Genomic DNA, 24,196 nt, shown 5'->3' with positions numbered 1-24,196 from the left:
AACTATTTGCAGAGTGGCAGTGTGGAGCTTCAATGTCAGTTCTTCCTAAATAAATAAATGAAGCAAATAATCTTATCATATAAAGGTGAACAATTAAAGGAGTTCTCATTACCTACACTTAACAGACATAAAATATAGTGGGAACCAAAGAGAGGGGAAAAAGTAACCGATGATAGAGGGTTTGGCATGGCAGAACAGATAGGAAAGTGAAACAACAGGTCAATTATGCATAATCTAAAATTATTTGACATATCAAATGTATCATTGTTCTAAACTATATATCATTGATAGCTTACAGCATTTATTTCTTGCCCAGCAATAAAACCGTCCACCCCATTTTACTACATTTTTTTTCCTGGAAGATAAATGACTATCCTCAGTCCACCTCCCCGTATCCCAAATTAAAAAAAAATGAGCCAGTTACTATGGATGATGTACAATATAGTCACCTAATCACATCGCAGATGGAATAAGTTTTGTAATGTATTTTTCATTTATAACATTACCTGGTCTAGGCAAACAGAGTCACCTATGGAGTTCAGATGATTCATCATGAAACTCAAAGGGTCAGATGAAGAATCACGAGCAAGAAGACGGCTAAAAAGGTTGGGTATGGGTTCTTCCCTGTTCTTTATCTGTTCATAGGCTTCGACAACTTCATACAGCATGATGAATTTTATGGCCTCATACATTTTGTGCTCTTTGGTCTCATCAGAAAAGAGTGTATTACACATGTTCCCTCTTTCTTCATGATCCTTAGTAGTACTTATTTCTGTCCACTGGAAAGCACACAGAAGAATATTAATCAAATTATTAGTAATTCTATTTAACATGAGATATTCCAAAGCAGGAACAATTGCCAGTCTGTACTATACCATTATTGTTGCCAACTGGTGATGCAAATAAGCAGCTGGCTCTTTGGGGTCCACAGTGAAATCTGAAGACGTACACGTTTCAGTTTCCAGTTATCCATCTGAACCTATTTGCTACAGACAGCTCCAAGCATCTAAATGCTAATGATACTCTACAAAAATCAAATCTAATTCCTGTGTACAAAAGCCACTCTCCAACACTGTCAGTTCTGACAGGAGCATAACCACCAAAAGGACTTCAGAAACTTACAGGAAATCCATGTGGGTGCATCACACATACACACTAGGCTAAAAGCCAAGATTAGATGAGGTAATGATTCCCGACCTGTTTTTAACTTACAGCCTCCAAAAATTCAGTGATTTTTCCTCTATAGTACCCTTTATATTAAAGTTATCCTTGAATTCTGTCCTTGAGTTAGCTTGAATTCTTTAGATGCTGAGACCAATTCAGAAGCATACCAATTACAAGGAACCTATACAAACTGGACAAGCCAGTGTGGTATTATGAAATGTACACATTTCTATGTCTTTAGTGTGTTCTTCTTCATGAGGTCAAGAGAAGTTAGCTGCACCAGAAGGGACAGGACAGAGACATTCATGGGACATGAATGGGCTAGGAATTTCTTATTCTGCTCATGGTTGATAAGAAGAGTTCCCAAGCTCTCTGTTGCTCTTAGAGGGGTCAAAAGCCATTGCCGCATCCAGAAAATGAGCCGTCTGGGAGACAATACTGGCCTAAGTATGAAATCAGAAAGCTTAAAGCACCCCGTCCTTAACACAGTGACTAAACACAGTCATCTGGAACTGAGAGGCTTTTTGGGATGGCAGGGAGAGATGATGCTCAATGAGTGGGATTCAAATGAATTTCAGTTAATTCTATGCTTGTATCATCTATATGTTGATGTGGCCATGAAGTGTGAAATGCAGCAACAAAAAATCTAATTTACCCATGAATCGTATAATCAAGAAACAGATCCCCCATCTTGTTACACATTCCTTAAGACCTTCCTTAAGTTAAAAATCAGACCAAGTCGATAAAACACTACTGGCCCTTTGCTAGAGGACCTCTCTTACCTAAGTGAAAAGCCTGCCCTGAGTGTAAAGCACCTACTAACCAACATGGCCCAGGCACAACAGCATCTGCAGGCAGAAGCCCACAAGACAATGATAAAGCTGGGAAAGGCTGCAGAGGTGCAAGTGTCTCCAGCTTATGCAACAACCAGGCGCTATGCTTCAGCTTGGTCAACGGACACAAGTCTGGAGTGAGGCCCAGACTCATCAGTATGGGGTGCATAGAAATCCTCTTGAAAAAAAACTGTGCTGGTGTATGACTAATATTCCCTGAAAGGCTTAAAATACTTTTGGCAGTGCTCATTTCTCCCGCCCCCATCCCTTGCATCTTAAAACCATATCTGGAGCAGACATATATACCTATAAGCCTCAGGGACTAAGTAATATTTACTAAATCTGGCTATGCAAACTCCACAGAAACACGCAACATTTCCTAAGGTATCTGCTGAAGAAAGAAGTAAGTAAAGAAGATAGTTAAATGCAACAGAACCCTAACTCTCTGGGCTGGCTCTTTAGCATTTTTCACACACTGGCCAAACAACACCTTTTAAAAAATAAAATTAAGTTGGGAGGTAGACCTCATGTCAAACAACAGCATACTGCATAATACAGCAGCTCTGCAGTAATTTTTTAACTGTATGAATTAGTTCACTGTACTGACTTGGAACTTTCTGCTGTACAAACATCCTGTTTATATGCCTCATGCTAAGGAACTAACATTGACTTAAAAAGAACTACAAGATAAAAACAAATGCTGAACAACCCTACACTGGCAAATGTAAAGAGTGACCAGAACAGAATGGTAACTGTACACAAAAACCACCAGCACATCTCAGGAAGACAGGCTGCTGTCACTGCAGCACACCAAGGTTTCAGGCAAGAGACAAGGACCAGATCTCAATTTTAATTCCCTCTTTTTATTTCTTTGCTTCTAGATCTAAGTCAGTCCATTTGTAGTCGCCTTTCTTTTAAAAAACAGCAACAATTACTATCACTGATAACAGTGTTTAAAACTACAGAGTCGTGGCTCATATACACAGAGCTACATAAAAGGAACTAGCTTAAATGCATACCAGTAAAATAAGCTGTTGTGGCTCTGGTAAGGCAATGCAGAACCGTACAGTGTAGTGTAGAATTACAAATGACCGTTTAAGGTCTGATATACTGGATAATGGATGGCTACAGAAAAGAGTTTCAAGCCAATCTTGGCCAAAATCCTGGCGTGCAGCAAATACTAGTATCTACTTGACTGTGACCCAGGACAGCATACAGAGCAAATGCCCGGCAGGAACAAGATGGGGAGGAGAGGGTGGAGGTGTGGGTGCAGCTTCTGGCAAAGCAAGTAGGAACAGTTCAGAGCTTATGCTGCTGTAGATATGCAGAAACCTCAGAGGACCTAAAGGAAGGTGCAAGATTGAATTTTTCAGGTTGATTTTTCATCTCTCCTTGAGTAGCTTTGAGGCTACTAAAAGTCCCCAGGTTCTGCATATGTAGATAAGAGTTTACTCCTGGTTGGGAATGTGGGCAATCTGGCTGTTCTGAGCAGAGGAGGTGGTAAGGCTGACAGGTCTTTGTAATCACGTGTTTCAGCTTACAGAGAGAAACTATAGTAAAACTACATAAATAAATCATTTCATGGAGATGGGAGCAAAGGAAAGGCAATAGTAATATATAGAAATGCACTATTTGTTTGCTTCTTCCCCTTTGGGGAGGAATTCCAGGAGGACCTCATATAACATGTTGTTATTTTTAATCAAAATCATGAAGTACTGCAGGAGCCACTTGCTGGCAAGAGCCAACTAGTCATGCAGTAACAGCTGTAGGGAGGATGGCCTCCCTAACTTTCAGGAGGATCCCAAGGACTTAACTTAGTAGAATTCCAAAACCAGGATTCCTCTGCAGGATAGCAGATGGCCTGCCTAGCAGTCCAGCTCCCTGAACCTGTGAGGGAGGCTGACTGCCATAGAAATACACAACCAGGAGCAGTTCCCTGACTCAGTCTCAATCCTCTTCTTTTATTCTGCTCAACCACTTCCTAAATACTTACATTGGTCTTTAATGTCTCCATACATTTGCGCAATTTACCAAAAGCATTGGGACCTGTGTATCTTTCTGGCCCAAAACTGTACTGCTGAATCCAGTTGCAACCTTGAGAATACAAAAGCTTTTCAGGGAGCTGGGGAAAAAAAACAAAACAAAACAGTAATTAAGTAGCAATCATAATCATAACAAGAAGTAGAGATACATAAAGTTATATAAACTTGTCTACATACATTTTAATTTATGATTCTATGGTTAATTTATGGTTTTGTCCTCTGGTTGTACAATTCAAACAAAAAATATAAGTGGGCCTCAAAACAACTTAAATATTAAGAAGGAAACACCATTTTCTGCCATGTCCTTAAGAAACATTTAAAAGAGGACGAGCCAAAAAAGGAAGAAAATATGCTCTCAGTGAAGTATATAATACAGAGGGGCGGAGGGAAGGGAAAGCAAGATAGATCCAAATTCAGCAAAGTTTTTAGGATTACAGATATCTTCCATTTTGCATCCATGTCCCCTCAGGCAGCAGCTATAGCCCCCCACTTCCTCACTGCTGTCGCCTGTGAGAGCTCCTGGAGCCCCGGCAGGATTCCTGCTGCTCCAGCAGCATGTTCAGCAGCTCCCAAGCAAGCCATTGGACTTTGCATGGATGTGGATGAGGAGGATTCAAACATCCTTTTGTATTAAGAGAGTGATATCTAGCAGAGTGGCAGTAGTATTTATTCAGCCATCCTTTTTTTTTTTTTTTATTAACCACTTAGAATCATGTTTGCTTTGATATATTTAGAACAGGGACACTTTGTCAATGAAGTGCAATTCACAGAGTTTGAAAAACTTCTCTTCAAAGTCTGATAACGATTCTCCTCAGCTTTCATAGCAGATATGTCAGTTTTCACATTGAACAAAGCTTCCTTCTGCAGTGCAGGATCACCTAAATCGTGTCCATTTAGGAAATTAATTTTACCTTTAGTATATCTCTATCCTTCATCCATGATGGAAAAGGAATGCCTTGGCTGAATAGCTGAAAAAGCACTGCTCTTAGTACACAATAGTTGTCCCTCCTGACCTGTCGCAGGTATTTGATATGATAGTTCCAAAACAAATCTTCGTATGCCTAGAAAATAACCAAAAAAAACCCCATTTAGCAATGAAAATCCTAAATCTTGGACAAAGCCCGTGTTGACTGGAATCCAGTTCCAAACTATTCATAAAAGGGAGCTAGGGGAAACACAGTATATTTTTAAGTTTTGATACACACAAAAATGTTCCAACACCATGGTTTTTGTAAACACCTTAACCTGGCACTGCCACTTAAGAGTGATTTTGCAGTCTCTCCAAACCCAGCGACTCTCTGCACTGTTGCTATCGTAAACATTCACATGGTCACCAAACCAAAAGAGGTCAGCAAAAACTGCTTTGAGCCCTTGGCAAGACAATTCAGATCAATAAACCAGCAGAGAAACAACTTTGAAAGAGAACTCTATATACAGTTACACTGGCTGCTCCAACAGTCTCACAGTTTGCTTCCTGAAAAGGACAAGAAGACAGTCTCAATTCCTGGTCCTCTTTCACCTCAATTGCTTCCTCACAGCATCCCAAGACCTCTTCTCAGCTGCATAGTCTCCCCTACTCTTACATTGCTTTGGCTCTGATAATCGCAAGCCTACTGAATTCATCCTGCTGTGGGGGCTTCCTGCTGCTTCAGCAAGCTCAGATGGTCCTTTGGGATGACCTGTTCTGTCAGCTCAGCAACTTGGTGAGCCACATCCTACAGAAGACATAAGAGCCAGCACAAAAGAGGGAGAGGGACTGCTTTGCTAAAGTGAGGTGAGGAAAAGGGAGAGACAAGACAAGCAAATGACTGCCCCTTTTGGGGACAGCATGCAGGTTAGTCTAGTTCAGTGTCTCATGAGACCTCATGCTAAAATGTGCTCCTTACTGTAATAATTTCTACCTGATACAACCAGCCATCCACTGGGTGCTCTGCATAAAGGACTCTCCTTCTCAGCTCTGATCATCTAGAAGGCTCATGCATTTTCCAAAAGGAAAATGTCATTGGCCAATATTTATTTGCAAATTTATTAAAAGTTTTGCTATCTTTTGTTACTTGTTACTCCAAATCACTTTTGGCCCTGTTGTTGTTCTGGGCACTTTCATCATTGCTGTATTCCTGCATTTAATTTGGAAAGGTTGGATCCTTTCTCTATTCATCATTTGGACAAAACTCCAGCTTTTTGAAAGGTACCTTATTCTCTCTCATAACTACCTTATGCTGCTGTTTAGCCTTATCAGCTTCCACTTACCGTTTAAGTGCTTCCTGTTATGTATTTGTTCTGGGATTCCAATACCATAGCCCAAAACTATATATCAAATACACTGACCATAAATACTTTCCCTTTCTGAAGGTGGATGCAATTGTAATTTTTTTTTTTTGCTTTGTTGTTCTTGCAAGGATGTTGAATACGAGTATGTGCTGTCTCCTGTTCCAGAGAACAACAGAAATTAGAAAGCAACATTTTAAGGCAGATCCTGAACACTACTCAGTACCAAGCCAATGGTTTCTTCCTTTCTCAAAGGCTCGCTGAAAAGCTGCTCCATGAAACAGTCATTGACACCACCTTGATGTTCAACACCACAGCTGTTGCCAGTGCAGATAGCTGCTTGGTGTCTCCCATTACTACAGCATTGCCTGCCCCCCTGCCTTTTTTATCTCTCTCAGCATATCAGAGACAGTGTTCCCACCATCATTAGACCATGAGAAATATGGACCCAGTGTTGTGTTTGTCCCGGGCTAGTCTGAAATGCCACAACATGAGGACAGCAGGATAAAATGTCACACTTAGCCAATTGATTGGATTTGAGTCTGAGCTTGCTTTAACAGATACTACTTCTCTACCATTGGTATAGCTACTTTAGCTAGAAGTTTTATGGGAAAAGTAACGATTAAGCTCATGGTCTTTGAGCCTGTCTTGGTGACTAAGGCTTAACACAGTTGAAAGAGAGGCATAAAGCATGTGTTGGTCCTGGATGCCCATCCCCATCACAAGTTACGATACTGCAGTGTTGCTCCTACTTCAAGCACTGGTCAGGGACCTTTGGAGTGTACCACTACTCCCACCATGTCCCCTGCCAAATCGCATCATTAAGAGCCACCAAGACGTAGCTGCCAGCAGCACACTGCATGTGTGATAACATATATCTTTTCTGGGACATGAAGCTGCTGTTTCTGCGCAATGTGTACTACTGAAAAACAAGTCAGTGAGCTGACAAAAAAACAGTGTATCTAGGAGTAGTGAAGTATGAATTTAGGAGTTTTTTAGCTCAGGAGTTTAGCTATCCATGACCCAAAGCCCAGTCTGCTGCAGAACAACCCTGCCACCTCGACTTACAGATATGAAGAAAACTTTCTAAACTGTGAGAAACTATTTCAGGTAAAATGATGCTAGGTGAAAGAAATTAAAATCCAAAGATAAGAATAATAATTAAGATGGTCACAGCTAGCAGCTCTAAGACACAAGAGAGAAAAGAGAAAAAAAAAAACACAAGAAAAACTTACATGGAAAGGAATAAATATCATAGAAGGAAAAAAAAAGGAAGAGAATTGGAAAAGAGCAGCACTGAGTATTAGTAGATGCCCACAAGCAGCAGAGGCTCTCACCTCCCCACGCAGGACCACCCTCAGCAGCTGACTGAGGTGCTGAGTATGAGCTGTGTATGATATGAGGCAGCAGCAGCTGCCAGGTGTAGTTAACCTGCATATGTATCCTGCTTGCAGTGCCTTGTACAGGGGAAGATGCTGGTGCATAAGTGCCTTGACCAGAAAGTGCTACGGCAGTGCTGCACGACCCAGGGCACAGACCTGGAGCAGAGAGATGCTGCATGAAAGCAGGGGATGGCCACCATCTAGCATGCTGCTCCTTCCCAGCTGAGCACGGACCTAACCTGGCATAGGTCAGATGTGATCTCTTGACCTGCCTGCCCCCAGCTGCAGCTGATGCAGCTGGATGGGAGGTCTTAGGGGTAGCTGAGGAGGGTGCCAAGCACTGTCACATGGACCTTCAGAGAAATGGATGTGTTTCATTCCTCCCTGGAAGAAGAGTTTTTACCTTACATCAAAGGCTGGCCAAGAGACAGTGCCTAAAACCAAGTTATTTGGGCTTTAGCACTTAGGATTATTTTTCCTGCCACTACATGGGTCGTTGGTGCTACAGGGGGGAACTTGGAGAAGACTAAAATCTGATCTACTGCTCCACTGCAGTCATGTTCATGATTTTCTCTTGCTTTTCCTTTAGCCACTCCATGTAGCAGGCTGTGGTAGCTGTAGCAGCTGCTTGCAATGACAGTGCTCTTCCTCTCCCAGGTACTACTTCCTCCCACCTGCACCATGCAGAGATTAGAATTTAACTCTTACCTCCCTCATGAGTTTGGCCTGCTTTGTTTCTCCTTTCCATTCTCTTGCACTGTAACCAAGTAGATCAACCTCTGTCAGCACACTGAGGTTCCCTACATCAAGATTAATTCACAGATTAGTTACCTTCTGCTGTTCTGCACCTAAAGGGTAGTTGCAGGGGGATTAATGAATATGGAATGACAACAAAAAAGATTACTTATGAGTTTTCTCCGAAGGTAGTTACTCCACCTGAAATCCAAATGATAAAACAGGTGTCAAAGAGGAGTTGTCAAAGGTCAATATTTACTGAAATAAGCAACAGTGTGGTAGATTAAAGTCTGCATAATGCAAACCTACCGTTTCAGTAGCTGTGCTAAAAACTTGTATAGCCTTCTGCAATACCAAAAAACAGCAACGAGGAAAGACATGCTTAGCATTAGTTGCACTTTCACTTTTTGCCACATGAGACACAAGGATTTCTTGGTAGCTGTTGTCCAGGACGGCACCTCATGCCTTCCTAAAACAGGGATAAAAAGAGAGAGGAAAAAATCTTGTCACTGTTTTGCAATACTTGTTTCTATTTGTTTTATTACAAAACAAAAGATCATCCAAGTATGATACAACTCCAAAATGTGAAATGTAAAAGACAAGTATACTTTATATACAGTTTATATACTTTGTTTTTCAAGTTTCGGGGGTGGTCAGGTGCATGTGGTCCACACTTCCAAGCTTTCCTCATAGTGAAGACTAGATAGATAGTTAAAATGGAATCACAGGAAGATGGATATCAAAGCAACGGTTCAACAATAATAATAATAAAAATTTAAAAAATTGCTCCAGGATGTGCTGATCCAGAGACTTGTACTGTCATTACTTTGCCATCAAGTTGAGGTTTTAAAGACAAGAGGTTCCTGGGAGTTGTAGTCTACAAACAGGCCATATAAGGCAATATTAGCTCACTAAGCATCAGAGGTCTGCCAGAGGAATGAAACAATTGTCTCTGCCTCAGTGTGGGCAATTTTAGCGTCAATTTAAAAGTCCCAGAAAAAGGTCTCTCCCTGTGGGATTTAGCAGAAAGCTCAGGAGATCATCACAAAGAGGGCGTGCTCTCACTGTTGTTCACAAACATAAAGAAGGACAAGTTTCAGGCAGGGTTAGGGAAGGTTTTGGTTGTCTTCTGTTGATAACAAACTAAAACAGAAAAGACCTAGAGACTGAATAATTGACAAAGGCAGTGTCTGCTCCCTAAGCAAGTAATTTATGCTCTGACTGAAATTTGAGCATAGAAAATTCCCTGAGCTTACAGTCAACAGCTGTTCTATTATTAACATATTTCTTGATTTAGTACAAACCTTTAACAGAACTCAACTTTTTATAAAGGTATTCCCAAAGAAGGCTGAAACGATCTTTCTCCAGAAGATCCCCAAAAGGAATTACTCATTCAGCATAGTTTTAGGTCAGTTGAAATTCTGCTCCTCCTGGCTTTAACAGGAAATTTAAGAGGGGCTTAAGTTTTCCAAGGCAGTTAAGGCCATCCACTGTGGACGACTATTGAGCCGTAAAGTTACATATGAATCCCAACCTTGGCAACGAGATAAACATTTGCGCATACACTTTTACAAGCACTCTTGCATGTATACAGAGCAGTGCTGATATTTGGCCTTTTCCAGTATTCTGTTGTTTGAAGACGTTTTATTACAGGATGTGATGTGCAAGTTGCCTGGAGGCGAGACCCAGACCTCTTCTCTCTCACGAACACAAGGCAGGTTAAGAGCTGTACATGAAAAGGTGTCAATAAACTTCAATGAGGTCATCTTTCTGGGGTGCTAGTTCCCAAAACTCATATTGCTGGGAACACTGTTCACCTAAAATAGTGGACAGGTCTTCTGTCAGCTTCTACGTGGGTGCTGCACTGATGTGTGCATACCTGGCACAAGCTGGGGTTACACCTCCACACACCACGCAGGAAAAAGCAAGACATGCATTCATGTGCAACCCAAAAGACCAAAAATCTAAATGTTTAGGAAGCATTTCTTACTGATGCCAAGTACCAGACAGCAAATCGTCAGCTGTGAGGTTAAAAAATGGCATAGTTCATGGGAACACTGGGACAGTCCCATTTACAGCAGATACATACACACTTACTGCTGACGAACACCAACAGGTACAATCTTTACAAGCACCCAAACTGCAGCCTAGAGACAACAACTGAGAATTAATAAACAGTCTACAGTCTTGTCAGAATCAAGCCACTGTATCTTCTTCTCTCTCTTCTTTAGGATAAAGGCATCAGCACTGAAAAAACCCTCACCTGCCTGTAAATAACAGAATCTTTTGCTAACTAGATTGGAATGTGAAGGCTTGCAAAAGCTCGATCTGTTTGAATGACATACTTTGCATTATTGAGTACCATGAATACATATGAAGGCAAAATTTCTTCCTTTGCCTCTTTTACTGGTGAAAAGATGAGAAGTTTGCATCAACAGGGTCTTTTAAGTTGAATCAAACAATCTTTTGAAAAAGCTTTTGATTGTATTAATCCTGCAAAAAAACTAGTGGAATCCAACAACCCCCTTTTCAAGGTACATGGTTAGTGGGTGCATGAGCAACTCTTCCTCAAGGAGTGCTAGGAAGCACTGGCTTATTGATTTCAATCCAAAATGCAAATTGATGTCAGATAACGTGAGCTAAACAAATATTGTTCATCCATTTTTAATTAGTATGAGAGACTTACAAATAGGTCTTTCCTTAATAAAAAGACTAATGGGAGTGGGGAAAACCTGCAAACAATTTTTGAGTATTTTTGCTACATGTATTACAACATACCTTGGACTTCATAAACATTCCCTCCTGTTACAGGAAAGCTGCTATTCAAACAACACTTTGTGATTCAGCTGGTACTACTCTCCATGCTTACATCGCACTTAGAAACGCAACTACATTTTTTATTTAAGTAAATGACATTTAGAAGTGGCAGTTGGATTGCAAATTGCTGCTGGTAAAAATACATCACAAAAAATACATGAATTAAAGAAGGGAGCAGTTTAAAATAGATCTTTCCACCTCCTCCCTGGCCCCTGCCAATATTCTTCAGAAACTGAAGAGCAATTAAGTTAATAATACACTGGTTGGGGGAGTAAAATAAACCCACGGATTTTTAAACCAAATCCATTCCCTGGAATACAATTAATCCTGCTCCCCAGGAGACAGTGAAGGTTCATTGGTGCTGGGCTCACATCTTTTTGAAGACTGACCATGAGCATCACCGCAAAGGTAGGGAGGTCTGACTCTTCTCCCACACAGGAGAACACAGCCATGGGACCTTTAACAGAAATTTGGATGAACAGAGGTTGAACAGCACTGAAGTAGGAGCTGATAGCAGTGTTTATCTTACAAAGCAAGTAGTACACCATGTTTTCTTTTTATGCCGCATCATCAACTTCCTGCTAGTGCCAGACTTTAAGCTTTACCCCATACACAAAGTCAGCAGGAGAGACACACAAAAGAACAACAAGAAAAAAGGCCAGAAAAGAGATGAGTAAGAGACATCCGCAAAATCTGCTTCTTTCATGAATAACTCAGGGGGACTATCTAAAGGATTAGCTTCACAGTTGACTCCCTCACAACTTTTTTTGAGAATGCCACCTTCAAAATGCTTGCCCGATGATATGCAAAATATAAGAGATCAGCTTGGGAACTAGCAGGCAGCACTGTACACAGTGCTGGAGCACAATTCAATATTCCAGCATGTGTGCTGACACGTTCAACCCTTTTACTTTTTTCCCCCCTCCCTGTAACAAGGCCATCAGGAATATAACAGAGTGTCTTCAAAATTAAAAGCTGACTGTGTGACTTCTTTTCAGGAAATTCAGTCTTTTTGGTATTGAAAACATGACATAATACATGTTACCATAAAGTGACCCAGTTTCACACCCACGCCACATAACACTATGTTCCCAGTTTCTGAAAAGCAGGTATCTCCCCCTTCAAAGAAGGAGACGGAATTTGGGATCCCTCTGCTCCAACCCTCCTGCTGCCCACCCGTATTCCTCCTTCTCCCTTCTCTCTTGGATCCAGAGCTAGGAAGACAGACCCTTCAACTGAGAGATGCAAGGCTTGGCATGGAGGTCTAAGTCTGCCTGCATCCAGCGTGTACTTGCAGAGCTCTCTTCAGAGTCACACATCCCTTTTTTCCAGACTATGTGGTATCAGTACTGAGGTATATTATAAAATAAGCTAAGTCACTCTATTAAGGGAAAGCAAGTAAACTTACCCTTACAAAGCAGGCATCAGCGTGATGCACAGATGCACGCATGGGCACATACACCTCAACTGACTGAACCAAGAGGGAGACACAGACAGAAAGCTATTAATTAAATAAATTCAATACCTACAATAGATTACACTTGAAATGCATATTTTTAAGTAGTGCCAAGTGATTATCGAGTCTTTGATTTCTGAAAAACTACTGAAAACAGAACAGATCAAACACATAACAAGATATGTGGGAAGTACTGCTTAACTCAATAACTATTTCATTATGAAATCCTTCCTCTACTGAGCAAAGCAACGTCAACTTGTTAAGCAAACCTTTTTCACCAAGTAAAACAAAGACTCATTTACATGTAAAGATGGTAATCATCAGTGACTTATCAAAAGTTCAGCCATGTCTGCTGATCAGATCTCAACTTCTACTCCAAAAAACCCAAAACAGAATCCCAGCCTCAGACCATAAATAGAACCATGCAATTTACCTTGAAAACAGAATAGTTTCGGTAGCACTGAGACCTATCACTTGCAAGAAAGGCTTTATTTACACAGCTGTCCTGCGTAGGAGTCTCAAGTGCTCTCTCATCCCTTGTCTTCCTTCTGCAAAGGTCTTTCAGGAAAAACAGAGCAGAAAGGTTGGCCACCTTCTTTGGATTCCCTGATCATCAACAGGATCCTAAGTGCTGCTGTTAATGCATCTATCCAGCTGTGACACACACTCCTGCTCTGCAGAAACAAGCATGACATGTTCTTACTTCTCGATTTCCTAAAATATACCCCAATAAAGTTACCTTTAAAAAAAACCTATTATTTCATCTATCTGATCCAGATATTAACACATGCCCTAGCCTGCACATAGCATTTCCCTCTCCAAATCCCTACAAGAACAAAAGGAAAATTGAGTTCTTGATCTCTTGTATAATTTAGCTTCCTTTTTAACGCACAGGGTGCTTCACCCAGGACCTTCAGATGAATAATGCTCAGCTATGCTGCCATTTAAGCAAGAAAAAACACGAGAGACGCCTTCGGAGAATTCACAGTCCAGAGCAACACATGAAAAGTATTTTGTGCCATAAAAAACAATTATCTCTTTAAAAAATCCATCTGCATTCAGAACTGCTATTTAATGCCTGTACACTTCAAACAGAATGGATGTAAATGTACTAAATCTACCATTTGAAGGAAGCCTGCTCTAAGAATTCTTACTACATCTGCTGCTGAGTTGCATGTTGAGTCACCCCTAATGCCGCTTGTATTTGTTTCTGGTTTATCTATGTGCAAACAGAACTCTCAAAATGCCTTATATATGTTGGGTTTTTTTCCTATGCCAATTCCAAACTGACAGAGTGTAGGAAGTATTTTCCTCCTGAATATCTTACACTTAAGTTTAGCTTATGGGCTAAGTGGTATAAATACCTTGGGGTCCTGTAACGACCCTGCTCTGAAAGCCAGCCCCCTTTGAGCAGTTTGTATCCATGTAGCTTGTCATTCCCACCTCTGTGCAGGGTCTGACTGCTGTACCCTCACAGATTTTACCTCTGTCTTCAGAGCACAGCCCTCTCCAAAAGCGTGCCAGACTGCACAATGAAGCACCACAAAGAGTTGTGCATTTTTCACATGAATTAATAACCAACATCTCCTGATTGTACATCAGATGATGACACACCTCAGCTTTCCTACCAGCTGGGTGCAGAGGCTATTCCAACTGTGTGATCTGTCCACTCAGGAGTTTTACTTGTCTCTCCTCCTCTTTCCAAGACAGATTAGAAGAAGAAAAGAAAGGCAACGGAAAGCAAATTTTGAAGCCATCACTCCAAATGCAAATGACAGAAATTGGTTGTGCATCTCTTTCCCCCCACCTCTCAATGTCCAGATTGATGGAAGTCAAAACTTCAGCTTTATTCTGACAAAGTAATGCTATTAGGATGGAAGCAGCTGAGGTGTTTAAACACTGCTCTCTCCTCATGTTTTAAAGGAAAAAAGGTTCAATCTGGCATTTTTTAATTACCTCACACAGAGTCCTTCACCATTTTTGAGAGTGCATTACTGTGTGTTTCTTGTCTAAAATCTTAAGCTAAGAAGGTACTTGAAAGGTGACACTGACTGCATCAAGATAACTGAAATTTCAGTTACTGCCACTCTCTGGCTATGACTGGCACATTACAAACATTTCATAAAAATGCAACTCAAGACCACAAAATATTCTGTGCAGAAGTTCTCTGCTTGTAAAAACACATTATTATTGCTAATGCATTTTTGGCATTAGCAACAATGCATTAGTTAGTTGTTACAGACATTTGGATGCCAATAGAGGCTTCAGGCAAAGCACTCCAGACATCGGTCACGGGGTCCAAGAGACTGCAGTTTCCTGACACCTCTGCATTTGCATGAAATGCCTAAAAACTGGACTGTTACGTGGCAAGGTCTACATAAAATACAAATGATGCAGCCCTTTAAAATATGGTTAGGTGCAACCCTGCATATCAAGCTCTTTTCAAAGGACTGGTGCTTGGAAGAGGCACAACTTATTTTCACTCGTAAACTAAAGAAAATGAAGTATTGGAACCCAGCAATGTCATTTTCAAAGATCTACAATAATATGAAATCACCTGTTTTTAAGACCTCAGCCTCTGGTAAGTGTGTTACAGCTAAAATTCGTGTACAGGAAGTGACACAAAATGAAACCAGAACTGAGGAACAGAGAACACATCTGAAGGTTGCTCCCAGCTAACACAACAGACACATGCATGGCATGAAGCTGTACTTGAGAAAAACTGTAGGAAACTGGTAGGACATCTCTTTGTCACATAGACAGACCTGAAGCAAGTATTTAAGTTTGCAAAAAGACTGATTCTGCACAGACTTGGCAATTAAGAACTTGCTAGCATTTCCCTGGTGGCAGCTGACCTGCAGGCAGTGCCAAGCGCCTTTATATGATGTTTCATCGCTCCACAGGTGTTAGGGCAGACCCTAGTCGAAGTCCCTTGGACATCACATCATATCAAGACACCAGTTTTATGGCAAGGTACACCTTTCCCATGTTCATAGCACCATTCTGACCACTCTGCCATGGAAAGGTAAATGCTAAACACTCATAAAATCTGGAAAAATCTCAGCAACAGATTATGGACAAGGAATCTGAGATAGCGTCTTGCCCAAGATCACATGCAGAGCTAGCGACAGGACTAGAGACTGAGCATATACAGCCACATCATCCTGCATTTAGTGCTCCACCTCAGGGCGATGTGGTTCAAATAAGACAACACAACTCTTCTGCTCAGCCCACAGCCTTCTCCTCAGACAAAGGTTTGTTGAAAGAAATGTCTGGCAGTGGAATGTGCCTTGCTAGCCACATCCCTCTGCACGGGTACGTGGTCTAAGTGGCATCTATCCTTGCTGAGGACATGGGCACAGGAGCTATAGACACACTTCCTTTCTTGGTCAGGAGCTTCCAGCACCTCTGCACAGGCTACAGAGAAATACCAGGCACTGGGGTCTGGATCCTGAGGCTGCCGAAACTGGACAGTGTTGCTCCTCAGCAGTGAAAAGAATGGGAAGAAACTACAAAGACGAAAAAAAGCATCAAAGAAACTAAAGGATGCTGACATAAAATTTCTCAGAAAAATCGCAAAGTAGCTTGCAGCAATTTTGGAGTATTTTACATGTTTGTTTTCATAGAGCCCTCTCAAGAAGTGGACAGTAACACCCTTATCTCCTTTTTTCCCTCACTTATGCTGAAGCAAAACTTTGGCATGATTTTATATGATCAAGCAACAGATAGCCCAACCATGGGTTATACTGTTCATGGGAAATAAAAAAAAAAACAAACAACTTTCCATCATATCAAATTTTGTAATACACAAACTAAATACTCTCTAGCGCCTCAGAACTGGAACAAGATCCCTTCCTGCGTTATACCAGCTGTATCCACCCAGGAGTGCAGAAAGGATGCCATGTGTCCACCACACTTTCCCAAATTCCCTCAGAGCAGAAAACTAATCCTGAAGTGATTCAAGGTTGGATGTCAGACAGCAACTCAGATTTCAGATTAGCATTTGGCTTTAAAGAGCCCTATAACTCCTCTAGAAGTCAGAATGCCTAAATACCGCCTCCCCCGCCACATACACACCATTAGAACAGGACTAATGTTCAGTGGTAATATAACAAACAACAAAAAAATTTCATGGTGTAAACCAAGAGGAACTTGAGAAGCTCTTTAAGGTAAACTTTATGCAATTCTAGTGAAATCCACAAATTTAGTTATGCAAGTGTAATAAAAGCAGTGTAATTATACAACCTTTTGACTCCTGAGCACTGGTTAATCCGTCGTGTTTTGAAAACAACTTAATTCTCACCATACTCATCTCCCCTAGTACAGTCTGGCGCTGTGACTCCCACAGCCCAGCTGCACGGAGTCAGGAGGTACAGGATACGGGTATTTCTGAAATCTCAAACTCATTTGCCTGGATCATGCAAGGTCAATAATTTTCAGACTTGAAGCTCAAGAACAACTGCAGATCTTACTGAAAAACTCTCTGTTTGTTGTTATATCTTTGCCAGATAGGATATGAGGATTTAACCTGAGAGCTTGTGTCTAAGAAACCTTATATCTAAGAAACAAGGTGGACAGGAAGTTCTGATGCTGAATGAGAAATCCACACCATCTAGTCAGGCAGCTTGGTCAAAAAAGTTAAACAAAATGAAAGAATTTATATCCCAATGGCAAAAATAAACTCGGAACTATGAAAATGAAATATTTTTTCTGGATTCCAAATCTGAATGCAGATAGTTATCAACAAAAGCACTTTATTAAATATGTTGAACAGCATTTTAATGCTACTTTTGTGCTTGAAAATCAATTCTAACACCCTTCACCCAATGCTTAAACAACCCTGGTAGTATTTTGTACAGATATGCAGAATAGCAGCTTTTCCTCTTACTATATGGTGTCCCCTTCCATTTCTAACTAAATTATTTGTCCAGCAGTAAAGAAATAAAATTCCTAAAGGAGCAAGCTTCAGTGACCAGAAAGAAGTTTTCTGAACCTTAAAACCAAAATAGGCCATTTCTTCTTTTTTCACACACTCTTCCTCTTTGTTTCATCACTTGCAGAAACTGGAGGGGGGCAAAGGATGGAAGTAGGAATAACTGCACTTGCATATATTCACAGTAGAGCAGTTAGCTCTGCGCTGGCTTAAAACTCACTAAATACCACAGCATTCTAGTTCTTTCTTGACGGCAGAAAATGAAAGTATAAGCTGAATACAGTTTGTACAGCTCCTACAAAACGCAAACCAGTCAGTTAGTATGAAGGGCCGTGCAAAGTGGGAGCTGGACCAGTAACCATCAAAGCAGAAAGGCATCCTAAAACATACAGCAGAAAAGCAAACAGGTAGGGAATGGTATCTGCACTTGACAGTGACTTAAGAGATGTAAAACACTAAGAGACGTGAGCAACTGGCAAGCAGATCAGAAGGGAGGCATGTCATAGAATCATAGAATGGTTTGGGTCAGAAGGGACCTTAAAGATCATCCAGTTCCAAACCCCCTGCCATGCGCAGGGCCACCTCCCACTGGATCAGGCTGCCCAAAGCCCCATCCAACCTGGCCTTGAACACCTCCAGGGATGGGGCAACCACAGCTTCCCTGGACAACCTGTGCCAGTGCCTCACCACCCTCATGGTGAAGAAATTCTTCCTTATGTCTAGCCTAAATCGGCCCCCTTCCCATTCAAAGCCATTTGTCCTTGTCCTATCGCTACATGCTCAGAACACACCAGTTCCCAAACAAACCCCAAACTCATCTCAAACATACTTAACTCCTGCCAGAGGACCTGTCAGCCAGCCGCTTCCCAAAGACATCCCGAGCCGGGGCATCCCTACCGCTTCCCATCAAGGCTCGGGGGGATGCGGGAGGGATGCGGAGGGGGATGCGGGGGGGGATGCAGGGGGGGATGCAGAGGGATGCAGGGAGGGATGCGGGGGGATGCGGGGGGGAGATGCGGGGGGATGCAGGGGGATGCGGGGGGGGAGGGTGCAGAGGGATGCGGGAGGATGCAGGGGGAGATGCAGAGGATGTTGGGGATGCGGGGGGATGCAGGGGAGATGGGGGGGGGATGCACACCCGAGTCGGTCCCTCCGCGGAGACTTTTGGAGCAGCTTTCCGGGTATTGCCACTTAGGGGAAAGCAGCCTCGAAAGAGTCAAGTGGAAAATCAAACGTAAAAAATAATAAATAAAGAAACAACAAATAAACTCACCCCTCCCCTGGCCGCCCCCGTCCCGTCCCCGCAGCCCCCGCTCGGTCGCTGTGCGGGGACCGGGGCGAAGCGCCGCCACCGCCCGGGGCGGGGATCCCGCGGGGCCGCCCCGCTCCACCGCCCCCGCACCCCGCGGGGGGGCACAGGCTCCTGCCGGGCGGGGAGCAGCCCCGAGGGCTCCTCGCTGCACCCAGAAACCGTGGGGTGATGCAGGCGGCGTGGTGGGATTCGAGGAGGAAAGAGAAGCCGTGTCCCCCGCGTCTCAGCCTGTGCTCCGCGGGAGAAACGAGTGGATTTCTCCGTTTCCCGCTGGCCCCGCTCCGTCAGTTCAGATATAAATTGGGCTTTGGCCTCGTGCTATGCGATTCTAAATTTTATAGCAGCAGTTCCCTTAATGGAGATTAATGTCATCAGCATCCATCGGAATTCCATCCATCAAACGTAAACACAACCTAGTGACTTAAAGATTGTTGGGTTTGGGTTTTTTTTTCCACTATTATTAAATGTTTGTTTCCTTGCTGATTCAGTTATTAGCAAGTTGTACCTGAAAGGGGCTGCAAGGAAGCCAGGGAGGGACTTTTTACAAAGGCATGCAGTGACAGGACTAGGGGGAATTAATATAAATTGGAGGGGGGCAGATTTAGACTAGACATAGGGAAGAAATTCTTCACCGTGAGAGTGATGAGACACTGGCACAGGTTGCCCAGGGAAGCTGTGGATGTCCCATTCCTGGAGGTGTTCAAGGCCAGGTTGGATGGGGCCTTGGGCAGCCTGATCCAGAGGGAGGTGTCCCTGCCCATGGCAGGGGGGTTGGAACTGGATGATATTTAAGGTCCCTTCCAACTCAATCTATTCTACGATTCTCTGACTCATCCACAAAGAAATTCACCTTTGCCAGGTACCTTCCCTTACAGCGGTCTTTCAGGTGGAATTTGTCCCAGTAGTATGTAGAGTATTTGCATAGACCAGTGTAATTTCTTTTCTGGTTAAACATTATACGACAATTTTCTTCCTTCTCCCTAGGGGCTTTGCAGGAAAAACAGAAGGGAATTGTAATGGTCTGAACAAGTGACGCAGAATTAAATCTTTTACAGACTTATAAGCTCTAGTACAGGGCAACTTACAGGATTGGTTGTTTTGTTGTTGTTTTGATTTTTTGTTTTTTTTTTTCCTTCAAAAATATCACGACATATTGAAATGGCTGGAGATAGAATATCAACACTTTTCATGGAATGGTGAAAAGATTTGTACTGTTCGGCATGAATATCAGATTGTTTCTCCATCCCTTTCAGTTAATCTGGGCAAGAAACAAACCAGAAAAAAACCCGTTAAATGTCAGTGTGCCAAGTGCTCACTTTCGTGCACTCACAGAAAGCCACAAACACACTTATCCAAGTAAAAGAAAATCTAGGCTTAGAAAACAGCTAAGAATAGCAAAAGTAAATAGTTGACTTAAGAGGCCTAAACTGTCAGCTGTGTAGCGCTGTGTGCTGCTGCATCAAAAAACCCATTTTGGAAAAAAAGCACTTTTCTACGTGCCAGCTCTGTGCCTCTCTGCAGCAGCTTGTGGTTCAATGTAGCTGTCTCTCAGGAGACACAACTGAGAGAGATGCTGTTAGGTTATAGCTTATGAGACTTCCATGTGTGAAGACTCCGAGGTATCTAGGATTTGTTTTTAAGCCACATCTTGCCTGTGGCAATCACATGCTTCATCTTCCCCTTCCAGCTCCCTTCACACCTTGGCCAGGCCAGTGTCAGTGCTGCTTGGTGGTCTAGCCTTCCAGCCGAATCCAAATTTGCCTCTTTCTGCTCTCTCTGACCTGTGGTAAAATCTTTGGATGCACTAGATGATTTTCTCATGCAGACAGGCCTGAAAGTTGATGTTTGTCTGGTTGCTGACTCACTAGGGAAAAGAAATTAAACACTCGTAGTACAAACACAGCAGATCAACCCCAGTATCAGTGAGTCCTTCCCAAGAGCTCTCCGCTCTTGTCTTAGGGCATCTATTCAGCACTTTAGTGCAGTCTAGACAACAGCCTGTGCCCTTCTACATGTGCTCTTGCTGGGAATAAGCCCAGGAGTAAGCAATCACATGGAGAACACTTACTTGAAACTTCTTTTTGACTAACACTGTCCATATGCCTTTTCTTCCTCCTTAAGCTCTTTCTAGACCTCTTCCTTGAACCACTTATGGAGAGCTCTCTACAACCCTTTCCATTTTGTGGGCTTCAGCAGGAGAATACTCCTTTCAAGGAGTCTCTCCTCCTTGCAAGTCACTGACGCTGGACAGCCTCAACTTCCTCTGCAAGCCTCTCCTCAGTCTGGGATGCAGACAGCTCTGGTGAGACTGAGCCAAGTAACACAGAGGCCTCCAGCCCTCGCTGCTGGACTGTTTGGGGTGAGCTGATGCCATTCCTGTTAGCTGAACAAGAGTTTGGATAATCCTGAGGAGAGGAAGCAAGGTCTGGGTCTGAGCCAGGATCAACTGCAGAAGGGATTAGCTGCTGGAAGGCAGTTGATGTTATGGACTGTCCAGAAGGGGAAACATGCTGCTGCGAGGCTTCAGAAAGCTTCAGAAAGTGTGAACTTCCACAAAATATTTTGGAAAATAAATTGGGAGCTAGAGAATGCCTGATGCAGAGTATGCATTCAACATTTTTCTGCAGAAGTAATGCCTCCTGCTTTGCCTCTGATCTGGCAGCAGCTTTGTGGGGACAAGGGGAGAGCTTCGAGGAGCTGAAACTGGAAGGAGCCTAAGTTTGATTCTCTTCATTCAGACTTTCGGGTCAGAGCATTTTGTCTGTGTTTATAGAATCAAAGAATCATAGAAGTACCAGATTGGAAAAGACATCTGAGATCATCAAGTCCAACTATACCTATCTGCCACTAAACCATATCCTTAAGTACTTCTTCTACCTATCTTTTAAATACCTCTAGGGATGGTGACTCAACTACCTCCCTGGGCAGCCTCTGCCAGTGCCTGATGACCCTTTCTGTGAAAAATTTTTTTCTGATGTCCAACTTGATGCTCCCCTGGCACAGCTTGAGGTTGTTCCTCCCTTGTCCTATCAACTGTCACTTGGGAGAAGAGACCAGCACCCACCCCTACAACCTCCTGTCAGGTAGTTGTAGACAGTGATAAGGTCTCCCCTCAGCCTCCTCTTCTCCAGGCTAAACAATGTTACTCAACTTTATGACACTCATAAGGCTCTGTGCTGATGGCACACTTCTACCACTTAGAGATATTTCCTTTAGGGGATCATTACTAACTTTTTCGTAACATGGACCTCCAGGTTTTTCTGCAGGTCACAGCATCTCCAAGCTGCAGGCATGACTGTGACTACCTCCGTCCACTTGTACCCACACAAGATTGAATAGCAATTACAGCAAAACTTTGTACTGGAACCTGCGCTAAGCAAGTATGAAGACATTTTAACTGTTTCTATTTAAACCACAAGTCAGCAGCAGAAGCAAGTGCTGTGTTCTTGCTCCCATATTCAGGTGAGCAGCAAGACTATAACAGTCCAAAGAACATGAACAATTCAAAAGGAATGCAAAAAGAGTCTGCTGAGATAAAGGCAACAGCATCCAAACCAGTAAAAGCAGGAAACCTAGGTGCAGAACTGGGCAGTTTTTTAAGTTGGGAACCATTTCCCCATTAGGTCAGGTATAGTCCAATGCATAGGTAAAAGCAGTGCCTGTGCAGCTATGGTCTGCAGTTCAGGAGCTTCCTCTAGCTGATCACCAGCCTGGTGAGGTGCCAAAATTCAGACCACAGCTCTATGAACTTACCAACACTTCTCTTTGAGTGGTTAATTCTGCTTCGATTTTCTTGTTCAGTGAACTTGTCTCTGTTCCTACTTGCCTTTCTGTCATGTTGGTTCTGCATCTCCTCCCGAGAGTATCCTCCCAGCTGGATGTCTCTCCCCTGGCTTCTTTTGCTGGGAGTAGCAGATGAGTCTCTACAGACTAGGCTTGTCTTCGCAGTTCAACGAGCTGTGAGAGGATCTGTCTTCCTGTTTCATTTCCGTTAAAGTTTTCGAAGTCACACAGGCTGTATATGCTTCTCCATATCCAAGCCACAAGAAAAAAAAAAATGAGCATAACTCAGCTATTTATAAAGGTCACACTGGTACTGCGCTCCACTTCTCCCAAGTTGTTTGGGTGCTGGATGTTGTAGTGCAATTTTCAAACTCTGAAATACCACCCATGTGTGGTCTCCGTCTTAGTTGTGGTCCTCAGAGTCGCAGCCTCTTCTTTTCAATTCCAATGTCATGTTTGGTTGCTAAGCATTTAACATTGCTTATCATGCAATCAGTATACCTTCTGTAGAAACAATCTGACTGTGAAGAGGAAACAGGTGGTCCACACAAGCATCCCTTCTCTAGATATAGATTATGCTATGTAAAAGCAAAGTTTACACAGATATGATTAAATCACTTCATAGATACATGATTTTTAACAAAAGTAAGCAAAAGGTCCCTCAAGAGGTCCTCTCCTCTCCTCTCCTCTCCTCTCCTCTCCTCTCCTCTCCTCTCCTCTCCTCTCCTCTCCTCTCCTCTCCTCTCCTCTCCTCTCCTCTCCTCTCCTCTCCTCTCCTCTCCTCTCCTCTCCTCTCCTCTCCTCTCCTCTCCTCTCCTCTCCTCTCCTCTCCTCTCCTCTCCTCTCCTCTCCTCTCCTCTCCTCTCCTCTCCTCTCCTCTCCTCTCCTCTCCTCTCCTCTCCTCTCCTCTCCTCTCCTCTCCTCTCCTCTCCTCTCCTCTCCTCTCTCATTGTTTTAAGTTACACAAGACCAGTATTTTCTTTACATCTAATGCTACTTACTGTTTCTTAATTGCACCTTTGTAAGATATATACCAATATCATAGCTTACAAGTTCAGTAAATCCAGTATCCCACTCTGACAATAGCCACAAGTTCTTATTTCAGAGGTGGAAGCAAAGGATGAGTCCCAGCTCCTGGCAAGGGGTTGGAACTAGATGATCTATAAGGTCCCTTCCAACCCAAAATATTCTATGATTCTATGATTTGTCCTGAGAGATTCCTCTTCTGTTGACTGTTGCTCCGCATTGTAGAGGGATTTAAAAAAAAATTGCTTGAACTTTTATGGTTACCAACTCACATTTTCCCTTTCATTGGATTGTCAATTTCCTTTTCTACACCTCTTTTTTACAGTATTTTTGCTAAATCACTTTCAAAATGCTATTTCTCCTTTATCACCCTTGGATCAGGAGCATTTGCTAAAAACAATAAAGGGAATTTGGAAATGTGGGGTTGGGGGAATAACTGTTACTT

General features: G+C 42.6%; 1 protein-coding gene across 3 annotated transcripts in view; it reads right to left on the bottom strand.

Annotated features, from left to right (window-relative positions):
- The window catches only part of OTULINL (OTU deubiquitinase with linear linkage specificity like), a 31,462-nt gene extending 8,577 nt beyond the window's left edge, over positions 1-22,885 (bottom strand). The window contains exons 1-7 of one of the 3 annotated variants that reach the window (XM_054060065.1): positions 22,696-22,885; positions 8,734-8,893; positions 8,594-8,625; positions 8,398-8,489; positions 4,951-5,100; positions 3,991-4,119; positions 507-779 (exon numbers count right to left, since the gene is read on the bottom strand). In XM_054060065.1, the coding sequence (XP_053916040.1) occupies positions 507-779; positions 3,991-4,119; positions 4,951-5,100; positions 8,398-8,489; positions 8,594-8,625; positions 8,734-8,893; positions 22,696-22,792 (933 nt within the window). In that variant the 5' untranslated portion in view covers positions 22,793-22,885. Of the gene's footprint in view, positions 1-506; positions 780-3,990; positions 4,120-4,950; positions 5,101-8,397; positions 8,490-8,593; positions 8,626-8,733; positions 8,894-13,130; positions 13,148-18,903; positions 19,044-22,695 lie in introns of those variants that run through there. The other 2 variants (XM_054060067.1, XM_054060066.1) reach the window with 2 other exon arrangements.
- Positions 22,886-24,196: the final 1,311 nt, after the last annotated feature.

This window comes from Cuculus canorus, chromosome 2 (genome assembly GCF_017976375.1).
Source record: "Cuculus canorus isolate bCucCan1 chromosome 2, bCucCan1.pri, whole genome shotgun sequence".
Lineage (NCBI taxonomy): Eukaryota > Metazoa > Chordata > Aves > Cuculiformes > Cuculidae > Cuculus > Cuculus canorus.
Note: the sequence above shows the minus strand (reverse complement) of the source record. Positions and strands in the feature narration are given on the sequence as shown.